At 37.6% G+C, this 14,751-nt stretch overlaps 1 protein-coding gene across 2 annotated transcripts in view; it reads left to right on the forward strand.

The window, feature by feature from the left end:
• Positions 1-14,751, forward strand: part of gpc6b (glypican 6b) — a 90,396-nt gene that overhangs the window by 27,791 nt on the left and 47,854 nt on the right. For both annotated transcript variants that reach the window (XM_079666461.1, XM_079666462.1), the window contains exons 3-4: positions 7,033-7,424; positions 12,655-12,820. In XM_079666461.1, coding sequence (XP_079522587.1) covers positions 7,033-7,424; positions 12,655-12,820 — 558 coding nt within the window. The remainder of the gene's footprint in view (positions 1-7,032; positions 7,425-12,654; positions 12,821-14,751) is intronic.

Consider the following 14,751-nt stretch of genomic DNA (forward strand, 5'->3'; position numbering starts at 1 on the left):
AATAATTCATGTTTATTACCATGTCCAAATATTCTCTTAATTATAAAGCAATTGGCAAGTGTATTTATATAGCACCTTTTAACACGAGGTAATTTAAAGTGCTTCAAAGGCATTTAGATAAGGTGCGACAGAAACACATCATAACATTACAATAATTTACGAAACAATCTTTAAAGCCAGAAGAATACAAATAAATCAATGCATAGTGTATTCCTATTCCTCAGGAAAACATTTGCTCAGAGAAATTAGATAAAAGGCTGGCACAGAGCTTTGTTTCCCTACGCGTTAAACACTTAGTCATGGTTCTTAATTGCTAATCAATTGTTGACCCTCCTCTGACCATGAACACCATGGTGCTGGGTAGCCAAACAGAATATTAATGTGGTTCACCCTTCACAATTGATCTTCTTTGGAGTAACTGACTTGCGCCGCTATTTCTCGTCAAAAGTTTCCTGGCAGTTTATTAAGAGAATATTAGGCAGATAGTAAACAATGGCATCAGTTCTATTACTGCACACAGCACAATAAATGTCACTAATTCCGGACTTACTTATTAATTAATTAATTAATTAACAGCAGACAATGGCTGGTTTTGACCTAGTGTCTAATTTGTGGGGGGGTTCTGTGTTGGCTAATGTACCCGAATAAAAATGATATGATCGTAAAATAGTATCTACTCAAACTCTGTGTGAAGCCATAGTCCCGTTCGTTGCTGATGGCATATTATCATTTTGTACAATAAAAATAAAAATGTTTTAAGGTAAAAAGTATATAATAATAATAACGCTAACACTGGAAAGAAATAATTTTACCTGGCAGAAGTTATCCCAGTTTTATTGGTGCTGTATCAACTTCAAATGGGTCTTTATAATTTTTTTTAAATAAAAAATGAGAGTGAGAATGTGGCAAATGTGTTTTCCTATCTCTCTTCCCTCAACAGATATTGTTAATGTGCCCTTGAGCAAAGCACTTAACCTGAAATAACTCCTCTAAAGCTTCCAACCACAATAGGCTGCACTGTGCTGGCCAGCCACCAGGTGTGGATGTGTTTGAGATGAATGTGGAGCTGGGTACTGCTGAAAAGGCCATGCTTGCTCAGCAAAACCCTTGTTTAGTTAAGAAGTCCTATTGGACTATCCAGTTGGAGAGAGTAGGTAGTATTCAAGTGAGAAGCTACAGTATCTCTCTTCACTACAGTGTTTTTATGAACATGCTTGTGACTGTAATCCTTGTCTCCATATGTATATAAGATATACTGCAGCGTGGATATGTGCATCGTTACAGCAGAAGTGACAGATAAAAGGCAAAACAATTAAAAGAGAAAGTTAACTTATTCATTGTAAAGACAAGCACATGTTGGTTAAAAAAAGTACACATCCATGGTTAAAAATATGCATTTTAAAAGTAAATAGTCTGGATTATTCTTTACTGTTTAGACTGTATGCTAACATTTGTGAAGCAGCATGATGGTACCTTTTGAATATGAGGAAAAACATTCTAGTAAAATGACATGATATTAGATCTTTTTTTCCCCTTGATGCACCAACAGACTATTCACCTTTTTATATACCAGCTGTGATTGTTACGTGCAAGTGTCTGCTTTTAACTGCCACTGTGTGACTCCCAACCGACAGGCTAAAAGAATTAACACATGGAAATGGAGACAGAAAAGGTCAGCCTGTCATGTCCTGTACAGTAGCATAGCACTCAGAGCAGCCCTCTACAGACTAGTGCCTCCTGTCAGACCAATCAGGCATCCGCTTATGATTGACATGTACAATTAGAATGGTTCCTTTTGGCAGCAAAATTGCCGGTTTCATGTACAGGCACAAGAGCTTTGATGGGTTGCAAACCAAGCCCTATGTGTTGCGTTATGCGGTTCCAATAATGACACATAGTGAGAGATGGGCTCCCTCTGTGACTGGCTGAAGAAGACACGGAGTGGCTCTGCTGGAGATAAAGGAGTGTTTATTCTTCTGCTTGAGGGCTAAGCAGCTCATTTGCAACTTGTGCATATCACTCAGGGTAGCCTCACTGATAAATTACAGATTTGTTTATGAGACGACATCCAACAAATCATTTGAAAAATCTCTTTGTTCTGAATTAATTACCTTTCTTTGATAATGTAAATTAAATGCAATGCTTCACTGAAACTAAGATATTGTAAGAGTTTCATTGCTTATTTTATCACACATGATCTACCAAAGTTCTTTCAACAGTTGAGCATATTCTTTCAGTCCCTTAAGCAGTTTCTGATTTTACAAGAATTCATGATAATGTAACCCGTTTCATGCATTTTTGAGCAGTTCCAGTATATTTCTGCACAAAGTCTTCAACTTGTAACAATTCTTAAAAATACTCACATTCAGAAGCAATTTTACAAGTCCAGGTCACACACCCTGAAGCTCAACAAACCCAGTAACATGACATTTGTGTTATTCATATTCATATTTCCCCCAAAAGACCTCTTCCAAGGCCAGTCCAGAGTGTGGGCTATCCGTGAAATGTTCAAACAAACTATGAGTCTTCTCCCCGCCTCCTTAAAACTAAACGATGCATTTTTACTGGATAACATGTTTTAGCTTTCTCTGATTTGAATGGTTTCAAAAAGGTCAGTCGTGAATATGGAATACTTCTCCCAGTTGATGTGCTCTGGAGCTGGGTGTTAACCAAGCACCTCTTTGTCTTTACCTTTTTGTAAAGCCTTTCATAAATATGTACTGTATGTGTAACATATGCATTGATGAAGTCCAATTTATCCCTAGCCTCTTATATTATGTTAATGATATGGATGTTACTGTATAAATGTACTAATGAATGGGCCTTGAGCAGTGACTATTAAACGCTATTGGGGGTATACTATGTTTATGTAATATGACGTTGAAAAATCCTTTCAGGAAATGAAGTTCTAGTCCCTATTAGTCCCTTGAACCGATTAGTTTATTTTGATTACACTGTAAGATTCATGATACATCAGTATGTTTGCTCTTAAACAAACTTATTCTTTTCTTAGTTTTTACCTTTTTTAAATAATGAGGTTACATAAATGATACTGCATTTATTCGGATTATTTATTACTTTTGTGTCTTTGCTATATTATTAATGCTATTTTCTGACCGGTGAGACAAATGCTTTAAGTGAGATCTAGGTGACCATCAGTCAAGTCGATCTCGGCAGTCCTTTGTTATAAATAATTGGATGATTGAGGCAGCTCCTATGTGTGAATTGAAGTCCTGTGATGCAGACCATATACTTATTAACACGAAGAACCTGAAACCTTGAAGTTAGATGAATACATTAGCAGTAAGCGAGGTGTCGTTCCAGTGGTTTAAAAGATTCTCCCTACATCCTGGACATGTTTGAACATTTCCATTCAACACTAAATGAGTTGAAAGTGCATCCTTCAATTGCATTTCTGTGAACTGTATTCCTTTCTGCGTGTTCACAAAAATCCCTATTGGGACTGATTTCCACTGGTTTTATTGAGGCTGCAGCTTTCATGAACGAAGGTGAACAAATTGTCTGCTTGTTCCTGAGTTTTGCAGTAATAACATAGCCTCATTGTATTGACTCTTAAATTGCGCTCCACTGTCCCTGTTAGAACCTTAAGCTGTGCCTAAATACTGTATGGATTTTTTTCTTGAGAGACACATTGTGATATTTGCAACTCAAAAATCATCTTGCTACTTCTACTCAAATGCTTAAGATCCAAAACTGTGCCAAACAAACATTTTCTAAAGTTTAAACTATTGGCTTTTAACCCACAGACTATGACTAAATACCAGTTTTAGGTGTTGATTGCAGCCTGATATATGCTTATGATTACTATGTTTGTAATTTGTACACAAATATCTCTTTAAACGGTGTTCTGCTTGCACAGATGTCAAATGTGGACCAGGTTGCCTTGCCACAGTTTCCTCACCACTGGTTTTTTCATGACAGAGTGTAATTACTCAACTGGAAAAAGGGAATTGTGGTGGAAAACCAACCCTTTTTATCCTCCTAAGTTATGGCTGGTCACAGTTCAGGAGTCTTTGCAGTAATTAATTCTGCTGCTCACTTCCCATGAGGGCAGTGGATGCCGTCCTATTCACACCTATACCTCTGTTAGTTGCTTTGTCATTTCTGTAGTCTGTGGTCTTCTTATAATGGAAAATCACATTTCCCTTTTTCTCTAGATTACAATAGGAGTACTGTACGTTGTTTATAGATTTCTCAAATTGAGACTTCTACTGACATCTCTGACATCCAGGAGAGCATCCATCAGGAGGCTTCTGTAAGAGCAAGCAGACAGAAAGCCTCTGTGTAACCTCTGCTCTGCTCTGTGCACTCAGTGAGGAATTGGAGCCAAACGGAGCTTTATCAGCGAAATGTAATGAACGCTCTGCTAGGTGGGAGTATTAAAATGTCCCCCTGTCCAGTGTTTCAGCATCATTATCCTTTCTTTGCAGCACTGAAGCCATTTTTTTGGACAGACTTCTTAATTACTAAGATGTGTTGAGGATTTATGTAAGCTTTCCTGATCATTTTAGTCTCTGACATTTCAATACATTCGCTATTGTATAATGTAACCCGCTCGTGAATTTTCCCTAATTAGATTAAGTTGTCTGTTTCAACTCAATACATTATTCACTGAATTATACTAAGCTCATCCATAATGAAGTTATTCAATGTAATCACTCCAAAACAGACCGGAGAATGATATCAACTACACTTGCCATATTAACAATAAATCTACCTTAATTGCATCTGTTATATTCACACAATATTTCCGCAGACAAATTGTAATGGGCAAAAAAACCTGTATAAAGATGATTATTTCTAATATGCACATTTGCTTTGGGTGAAATTAGTTTTGAAGCTGTCATTGACTATTTTCATTACTAACAGCAGGTCTCTGAGACACAAATCATGCTTGATGCTTTGTTTTTTATTTATGTAAAGAACTAATCACTGCAGTCTTTCATTTAGTCTCAATAATTACTTTGACCAACATCACAAGTCCTGCATATTGTGTGTGCTACTAAAATAAAAAATACATATCCTCTTAGGATAGCAGGAAATATGTGTGAGAGTAACACTAATTTAATCAGATCCCCAGAGGATGTCTTACAGTTTATACACACTGGTACCTTTCATGAAACGTACTAATGAACAGTAATGAATTGTGATAAGAATAGACATAGCAATTCTTTAACAAGCGTGTTGAATGTGATAATCAGAAGCAGTTTGAGGCTGAAAAGATGTATTCAGGGGTGGAATCTAGCATTTCTCCTGTGGAAAATGTGACCTTTACCCTGCTTGTTGCAGCTAAAAATACATGTGTCTCAATCACATAATAACATTATGAAACAACATCCTGTGCTCTGCTACCTTGCAGGCACATTTTTCATATTTTAATTTCTGCTGGTTTCACAAAATGGACAGCTCTTGATAGCTAACCAGATGTGATTTAGGGTATCGTCATTTCTCTGCTGCTGCAATTTGGAATTTTACCTGCATTGCAGAGCACTAATAACCACTTCAAATCCATTACAGCTGTGTCAGTGCCATTCTGATAAGTGACTAATGCGAATTGCTCAGAGAGGCAGAATGACTAAGTGGATAGTTGGTCATTTAAACTACTGTGAATTGCTGTACAGATTTAGGCCATGATGATTGAGATTTACAAAGCTGAGAGTTACTGTAAAATGCAGAGTCAAAACACTAGTGTTAACAAGGTTCAAGGTATCAATAGCATTTACTGAGACAACCCACGCACTCATTATTTTTAATTATTCCCACCTATTCATTTTGTTTTATTGCAGGCTTTGTTACACCGTCAAACTATTTTTCACTAAGCATTCAACTCAGGGAATTATCAACACAACCCTCCAAAGTATTTTAGAAAATATCCTTTTTTGTTTTGCGGCCAGCAACGTTATCATTTCGATTTAGTCTCTTAGCTCTCATCAACCCTGGTCCAGATCCAGAGCAGGCAGCTGTTCTCTCCGATAAACACACCATACAGGAAAAGCCTAGCACCAAGCAGCAGGCAAAAAAAAGTTGGTGACCGTCGGGTCAACATGGCCTTTCACTTCATGTTCCCATCAGGAGTTAGCAAAGACTAAAACCAAACAAAGGAGAAGTGAATATAAGAATCTGTGTGGGACTTTTTGTCCATAACCAGGCTTCAAAGAAATACTAATGTCTTCTGAAATGTGTTAATCAGTGACAGTTTGATGTTCGGTTTATCCACCTAATGAAGTAATAATATGTCAAAGCTTTCCGCACTCTCCAAGTGGCCAATACTCCAATACTATTTGAATCTCTTCTGTCCAGTCTAATATTTATCTTTGCATTTAAATGTGCAGGGTCTTAAATCCTATTTATATTTTAATCTTGGTCCTTGAACCCAAGGACTATCATTATGGATGGCAGATGGTCAGAAATAGTATCATCTCTTCCCAATTTGTGGTGACTTAAAGAGGCCATGAGGTAAACAACAGGTGTTGCTTGAAAACCAGAATGCAGAACAGCAGCAAACCTTACACATAAACTCAATTGTGGAATAGTTTTGAAGATATACTTGTTTTGACTTCATCTGACAGCCTTTTGCCTGCAGCATATAGAGCAATGTTCCAGTGCAGATTCTGAGGAAAGAAAGTCTTTCAACAACATATTATATCCTTTCTATTGAGGTGCACAAATGTATTTTGGGTTTACGGGTGAAATAGGGACAATACAGACCTCATGCACTGCAAACACAGAACTTATTGCTTTCCAGAAATATGCATGAGGAAGGCTCACATTGCAATGTCAAAAGTAAACCCACCAAGCTGAAAAATAATAAGCAATAAGCAATCAAGCAGCCTTCTATCTTGTAATCAGACACAGTTTGTATTTTTGCTGCATTTGTATTTCCATCAGGGGCAGGTTCCCAGTGCCAGCCATCTCTATGTATGCCATGTACAGTATAATATTTACACCAACACGTTACACATGAAAGAAAATATGGCATTAACACTTTTTTTGTCTTCCCTTTTAACCCAGAATTCTTCCTGGAGCTACTGGAAAACACGGAGAGGTCCCTGAATGAGATGTTTGTGAGGACTTATGGCAAGCCTTACATGCAGAACTCAGAGGTCTTTGAGAACCTGTTTGCAGAGCTGAAGCGCTATTACACAGGAGGGAATGTTAACCTGGAGGAAATGCTTAATGACTTTTGGTCGCGGCTACTGGAGCGTATGTTCACGCTGCTCAACTCCCAGTACGTCATCACTGAGGACTATCTGGAGTGTATCAGTAAGTACACCGACCAGCTCAAGCCCTTTGGAGACGTGCCCAGGAAACTCAAGGCTCAGGTTACCCGGGCATTCATCGCTGCACGCACATTTGTCCAAGGGCTCTCTGTTGGCCGGGAGGTTGCCCAGAGAGTGTCTAAGGTAACAGCGCTCACCACATTAGTAGAATTTAACTGGATAATAAAACACCCAATCAACTGCCTGCTTCTGTAATTTACCATTCTTAAACAAAACCATGTTTTATTTGATTGCACTTTCTGATTCTGTTTGAATATATTCAGAATTTGGCCTGAGTGGAAATCAAGATTTGCACAAGGTATTTTTTGGCAATTCTACCTTGGCAGCAAGCCAGCCTCTGGTTTTCAACTGAAAACAACTTCCTCCCAGATACCTTTCTGACAAATGTGTGCTCTTTTTGTGCATGTCTTCAGCAAGCTTAGGACTTAAGGCAGTTTGTTCAGGTGCTCTCTAGAAAACAATTGCCGAAAGGTCCGTGGATTGCTCAGGAGAAATGCCCACGCAATGAAAAAGTAGAGAAAATAAATGTTGTGCCATAGATGTTTATTGCTCTATTTCTTAACATTTGTTCACCCAGGGTACAAAAGCCATTAATCATGCTCTAGCCTTGGTATTCTGTTTGATGCGATGTAATCTTATTGCAGCTTTTGCAGTGTATCATACTGCTCTCGGACTATGTGTAGTTTTGATCATGTACAAAGTAAGATTAAAGGAAAAGCAAGAGGCTAAGGCTGGGCTTTAGTCACACTTAACAACAACAGGGCTGTTTCTACACGCCATCTTATGGGCTGAGGGGAGCACTCTGATAAGGCAAATCCCCAACCACCCTGGTGTCTTTCACTCCTCTATTGATATCAGTATCAGTGGATTATCAAATATTTATAGATCTGCTGTACAGTATATACTCAGAAGGCAATGAAAGTATTATAACACTCAATCATCATAAACAGAAAGGAAGACACTAAGGAGAAGTCGAAGAAATCCAGAATGTGTTTTCTTGCTCCACCATGGTGCACTCGTTGAACTTTAAACTAATCCCTTCACTATGTGTATCAGTTCCCCCCCCCCTTCACCAGTAGTAGCGGTGCTCATTTCGAAGCTGCCACGGAGGATGTGTTGTTCGTATGCGTTTACTGAGTTACACTCTGCGTTTCTTACAAGCCAGCATCTTCCAGCCTCACCTCTTGACATTTCAGTGGGACCTGAGATCCAGGTCATGTGTCTGGGACTGCAGCCCTTTGATCCCCAGGGTATAAACTCTTCCTGAGGGATTGGGTGTAAGCATAATGGAAGAAGACACGCTGATAGAGATTTCTGAGGCACAGCGCCTCTTAAGATGTGACATCCACACTTATTGCTTCCCTGATGTATTGAATTAAAGAAGATGATGTTGGACTTTATTGCTTTTCACAGCTTAAGAAACACAGAACCCGGCGGGGCTTTGAGGAAGCAGAAAGTCCTGTTTGGAGTCTGCCTCTCACAAACAAAGCTCATAGTGATCCCATATAACTACCCATACATCAACAGGCTATTGATACTTAGAACATTTGAGCTAACAACTTTTTTTTACTGAATGCACTCACTGTAGTAGACTGGCAATTCAATAAGCAAACATGTAAATTATGTTAAAACATTATGCAGTCTTTGTCATTAGAGTCACAGTGACCATTAATGGGCTGCATCAACTCTGTGATATTGAAATATTATATTCCTCAGTATGTTTCCAGTGTACATTACCACGGGAGGGATCCTTTATTCTATCAGTCACTTGATTGCATTTCTCTTTACAAAAATAGGTTTGTCGATTAATACAATGACTTCTATTCCAGAATCAGAATCGGCTTTAGTAGGTTACACATACGAGGAATTGGCTTTGGCATACTGTATGTCGTGTATACAGAGACACAGAATGAAGAATATGTGGTAAAATGAAATAAAATAAAAATAGTACTGTCATAACAGCTATTGTAAAAAAAAAACTATTTTAAGACTATTATAACAATTTTAAAATATGTACACAACATAATTATGTGAGAAACTGGGTACAGTCAAATATAATAAAATATGACAAATACTAAATACTGTATTTCAAGTGGAGAGTTGTGCTGACTAAAAAAACTAGTGCGCAGACATTTTTTGCAGGATTTACAATTTTTAAAAGAACAATTTCTATTTATACTTCTACTACTACCAATACAAATGTAAATTCTAATAATAATAATTACTACTTTAATATCTCCTAATGACCTCTACTGTGTATTAGCTGAGAACAGGACCGTGTGAATTTGTTGAGGCTGCCCTACACCTGTCTGAGGTGTGATAGGTGTTGGCAGGATCATTTTTAGAAGTTGGTATGTGACAAGTCACACCAGCTGTCTATGAGGTGATGTGTGAGCATTTTCTGTTAGACACGGCGGTATGTTTGAGTCTCCTTCTACTCTTTGGAGTAAACATAAAATCCTCAAACCAACTTTTATATGAGGTAGTGCTCCAGGAACATCAAACACCAACACATATCCCCAACATCATGTAATTTCCCTAATTCCTATTTTATCTTAAGATCTTATAATTGTTTGTTTTTTTCTACTTTTTTCATACAAAATATTGTACAACTACAGCTGAGACAAAATTCTCCCGCCAGACTTTTATCACATTCAAGGGAGTGGACCTTTGTCACAGTAGATTTAGATTTGATTTTTGAGATTGTATCATTACTTGTTCCTAAAGCTTGGATGATTATGTATTTTTATCGTTTTGTCCCATTCTGCAACCGCCACAGAAACTTGATGGTAGTTTTTTTTGTCAGAGAATAGTATGTATTAATTGCTCTCTGGAAATGGGGAGAATTCAACAAATATGCAGCATTACCCACATTAGTTCAATATAATAAGGAATATAGTAGTAGATGTAATCTACATATTAATAAGAGCTTGATTTGAAAGATAGATACCTTTTTCTATGATTTTATTGCTAGCTACACGTTATCTCCAAGCAGTTATGTGTCAAGTTTTGTTTAGCCTCCACAACTGTATATTTAATTGTTTGCTAAATCATTTACAGTCTAACTCTGCAGCATGGAAGACAAGCATGATGACAGTAGGTATACTTTAATACAATGACATTAAATAGTCTGGGCTACTTTTAGACCAGTCTATTTAAAACATTATCAATGGTGGCTTTTCACTAATAATCATTAGAGATGATTCTATAGTTGCTTGGCAACAACAACACAACAACTCTGTAGGTGGATCTGCTTTAAAGTTAATAACGTCAGCCTTGCATCGCTGCGTGATCAGGTTAATCAGAATCAGAATTCCTTTATTAGTCCCACAGAGGGGAAACCTATTCAATTTACCATTGAATAGGTTTCAATACATGGAAATTACCTTTCCTATCATGCTGCGATAATGCTTTTCATAAGTTAATTAACGTCTGGCTGAAGACAATAAAGCTTTGATGATTTGTAGGCAAAGGGAGGACAAGGCCTTAAGAATTTCTCTTTTTCAGGGTCTGTACAATAGATTTATTTAGCAGTAGCCTTTATTTAAAGCAAGTTAAGCTGAGTTAGAGTGTCTTCAGTACTGCAAACCTGCTTTGAGTGATGTTTTAAAAAACAAAAGTTTTGTTTTTCAAAGAAAATTAGACATTAATGAGTGAGTGCATGGCATGTCTGTGTTAGTCTCGGAAGGTGGGTTTTCAGTCTGAAAGATGCTTTATAAGATGCCTGTTGGTGCTTCATGGAACACAATCAAAAATCCATTAGCTGCAACCCAGGAGCTTTAATTTCAAACCTTTTGACAGAGCTCCAGAGTGCAAGCATTTGCGTTTGCAGGATAAGAATGTTGAGTGCCGACTGCTCTTAAGAAATTATCTAATTAAATAAGCCTCACAAGGTCACACAGTCCAGTTTGTATTCCTGGTATTTGCTATCTGAAATGTCACCATGCTGGCTTACACGTAGCAAAACAGACAATCACTGAGAAGATGTCGCAGTTTGTTCGCACAGAGTCTAGGACTGTAGCTAAATCAGCGACCCCCGCTGTTCACCAGAGTCATACCAGTTGAGTACATTTTTGATTTACAAAAATACATAAAAATGCTTGGTTTGAACAAGCACCATATGTTCAATGTGCCACATTAAGCTGCACATAAACTCTAATTTGTACTCTGGTGGTGTAATATAAAAAGGAAACTTAATTTAACTTAAACATAGCAACAGTAAAAAATAAACACTCAATTAGTGCCGCAACCGATTGTCAAACTGACTGATTATGTTGTTTTCCACTTTCTACAAATTCATTATGAATTCAATGGTAGCTAATTAATACATTTACATTCCACCCACTAAAATAATCCTGTGGTTTTGATTGAAATCTTTTCAATGTGTCTCCATAATCATATTTATGGCTTTAGAACTGAGCGCATCTTAAAGTGGAGCTTCTAAACTCATCATAGGCAAGACATCTGCTTTAGTATTGATCATATGTCAAGAAATACATTATTTAGTTTCAGCATTTCTAAATCAATTTCTGTAACAGTCCTGTTTTAGAGGTCTTGGATATCTGTGATGGATGTTTTCGGCCACACAATCTTCCACTACGGCCCTCTCCATTACCAAACACTTCATTATTTATTCATTAATCCAGCTCTACAACACAATGGTCAATTTAATGTTGTTTGGGCTGGTGAAGGCATATTGCTGGTAAAGGCTTCTTTTCCATTGATGGTGGAGAGGTTTCCTGTGAAAACACACTGAAGAAATAATGTCAGCTTATCATGGCTAATCATCTGCTATTTATTTGTTGGAGCGTTGTATTTCCTGATGAGTGTGATGACTGATGAAACCTTTCTGCCCTCTTCAAGCTACGCCTGTCAAACAATACCATCAATTTCCTTTATGGAAAGAAACAACTGATAAAGATGAATGAAATGTATGAATTCTAGTTTTACTGATATAAATATTTGTCATTATGTAATATTTGACATTTAAATGTGGGGTTAAATCATCTGAAAATGATAACATACACACACACACTGTGATTGACAGTGCTCACAAAGACGTTTAAAAGCCTTGTCTCGGCTCTAATGGCATTTCTGAACATGCTCGCTCTTATTATATCTTTGACTGAAGCTTTTTTTCAAAAATAAACAGACAATATAAATCTAATCACTGGTATTACACATTTACTGCTCACTTTGAACATGCCAATAACCCTCAACTGGGATGCGTTCAGCAAAATTGCCTGAAAAGAACATGGAAGAATGATGGAATTAATGTATTACTAAATGACAAAGTGTAATTTTCGTGTGTGTTTTTGGTGCTAATGCCAGCTGTCTCACTCTGTTCCTGCAGGTAAGCAGCACTCCAGCATGTATTCGGGCTCTGACCAAGATGCTGTACTGCCCCTTTTGTCAGGGCATGCCAACAGTTAAACCCTGTAAGAACTACTGCCTGAATGTCATGAAGGGCTGCCTTGCCAATCAGGCTGATCTGGATCCAGAGTGGAATCTGTACATCGGTAAGTCTCTCCAAGCGTCGCTCCAACCGTTTCTCACCTCACTGCTGCTGTTATTTCCCATTAGACCCATTCAATGTTTTTTTGTGTTTATGCTTTGGTGTTGGCTCTGCACTATAGTTAAATGGCTCTAATGGATGTGGTGGATTTGGGGGAAAAACATCATGTTGGCACTCTCAATAATGAAAGCATTTCTGTTTTACACATAGGTGTTAAGGCACTTTAAGGCTGGTGTTTAATTGTCATAAAGAAGGGAATGTATTACATTAAGTGCATTTAAATACCACTACATTTATAGCACTGAAAGATGAATTTAGCACTTCAGTTTCCCTGATCTGGCATGTTACATTTTGCAGCTAGCTATTGATTGAAGGATAACAATTAGTTTGCCTTTCATTTCTTTCATTAGGTTGATTTATAAACTCAATGTTTGTGACTACAGTAAAGCATTTAACAATGTTTTAAATGGTTTGATATTATAAATGAAATGTTAAAATATGATTCAGGTCAAAATATTTATCTTGTAAGTTTGCAGGATAACAGAACCAGGAGTGTTATGTTGTCAAGTTTGACTTTCTATGTTAGGAGAGGTTACAGCTGGTGCTGTGTTGTTATCACGTTTTGACAACATCATTTCCATTGTCACACATCGGGGCCTTGGATAAAAAGCTGCTTTATTAGTCATTCTTCTATCAGCATTTGAAAAGATTTTATTCATGGGATTCTGCTCTCCTGCTGGGCTAAATGAGGACTTGTTATAGGGCAGAAGTTCACTCTGCTGAGTGTCAAGTTTTGAGGAGAAGTTCAATGGAAACTTGTTCAGCTAAGAGACGAACAGTGCAAACACGAATGCGATATTTATATATTTATTCAATATTTCATTGAATGTCTAACATAGATGCAACATGTTGTCATTTAGATAGAAACGTCCTATGGGGTTGATCTAAAGTGGTGAAAATGAGAACGTAAAACATTTCAATCCCACCACTGCAACTTTTTGAATAAATTAACATACCACCGAAGCATGTTTGAGCAATTCGATGTTTCTCTATTCACAAAACATCAATGTTGTAATGTGTTTTTTAATCATCGTGAATGTTTACAAAAATGTATCCAATCAAACATGATATTGGGCAACGAGATAAACCCTCCCATCACATAACAACAAGTGAAGCTTGTTGCTTTATTAGCAGAGCAATATCATGGGGCAGAGAGGTGTTTTCACATTTTCAGAAGACTGGTTAAGATCTTATTTTTTAATTACTTCTCATCCTCCAACTCCTGATCCATAATTGCTAGTTGAGGATTCTCCCAAAGCGAATGCTCGCATATCAAGCTTACTTATCAAATTCCTGAGAAATTTGATCACATCCCTCTTGAAAGTATTCCCCCGCACACTACTGAGTCACTGGAAAACATGTCACAAACAATAACAGAAAGGAAATTGACTGTAAATGTGTTTCCCTGGGACCTAAGGCTGAGACTTAAGACTCACAGCAACAGATACCTCCCAATCGATCCACTGTGTGTTACCCAACAAATCCCTACTTACATGTACACATCCAGCAGATTCTAAGCATTGGATGATTTGACCTTAATGTTTACTCGCCTGTTAGCTAATGCTTGGTCCTTGTGTTTGTGATGTTGTTGTATTTTGGCCTGCTTAATGTTCCATACTCCTCACCAGTGAATCGTTATCTTTGGCACTCGGCCATTTTACAGTGCGCATGTAGTGTAGAACCGGCTTGTGCAGGCTCGTGACCTTGGAGCAGCTGGACAAAGTTTTGTTGAGCCATTGGGACTATATAGACCAGCGAACCAAAACAATGAGCGGATCAAAGAGGACTAAAGCTGCAGGGTGAAGGCTTGGATTAGCAGCATTACCAACATGTTCACATTACAGAGTCATTAGAATCAGTTTTATTATCAAAATT

This window comes from Notothenia rossii (genome assembly GCF_949606895.1).
Source record: "Notothenia rossii genome assembly, chromosome: 2".
Classification (NCBI taxonomy): Eukaryota; Metazoa; Chordata; class Actinopteri; order Perciformes; family Nototheniidae; genus Notothenia; species Notothenia rossii.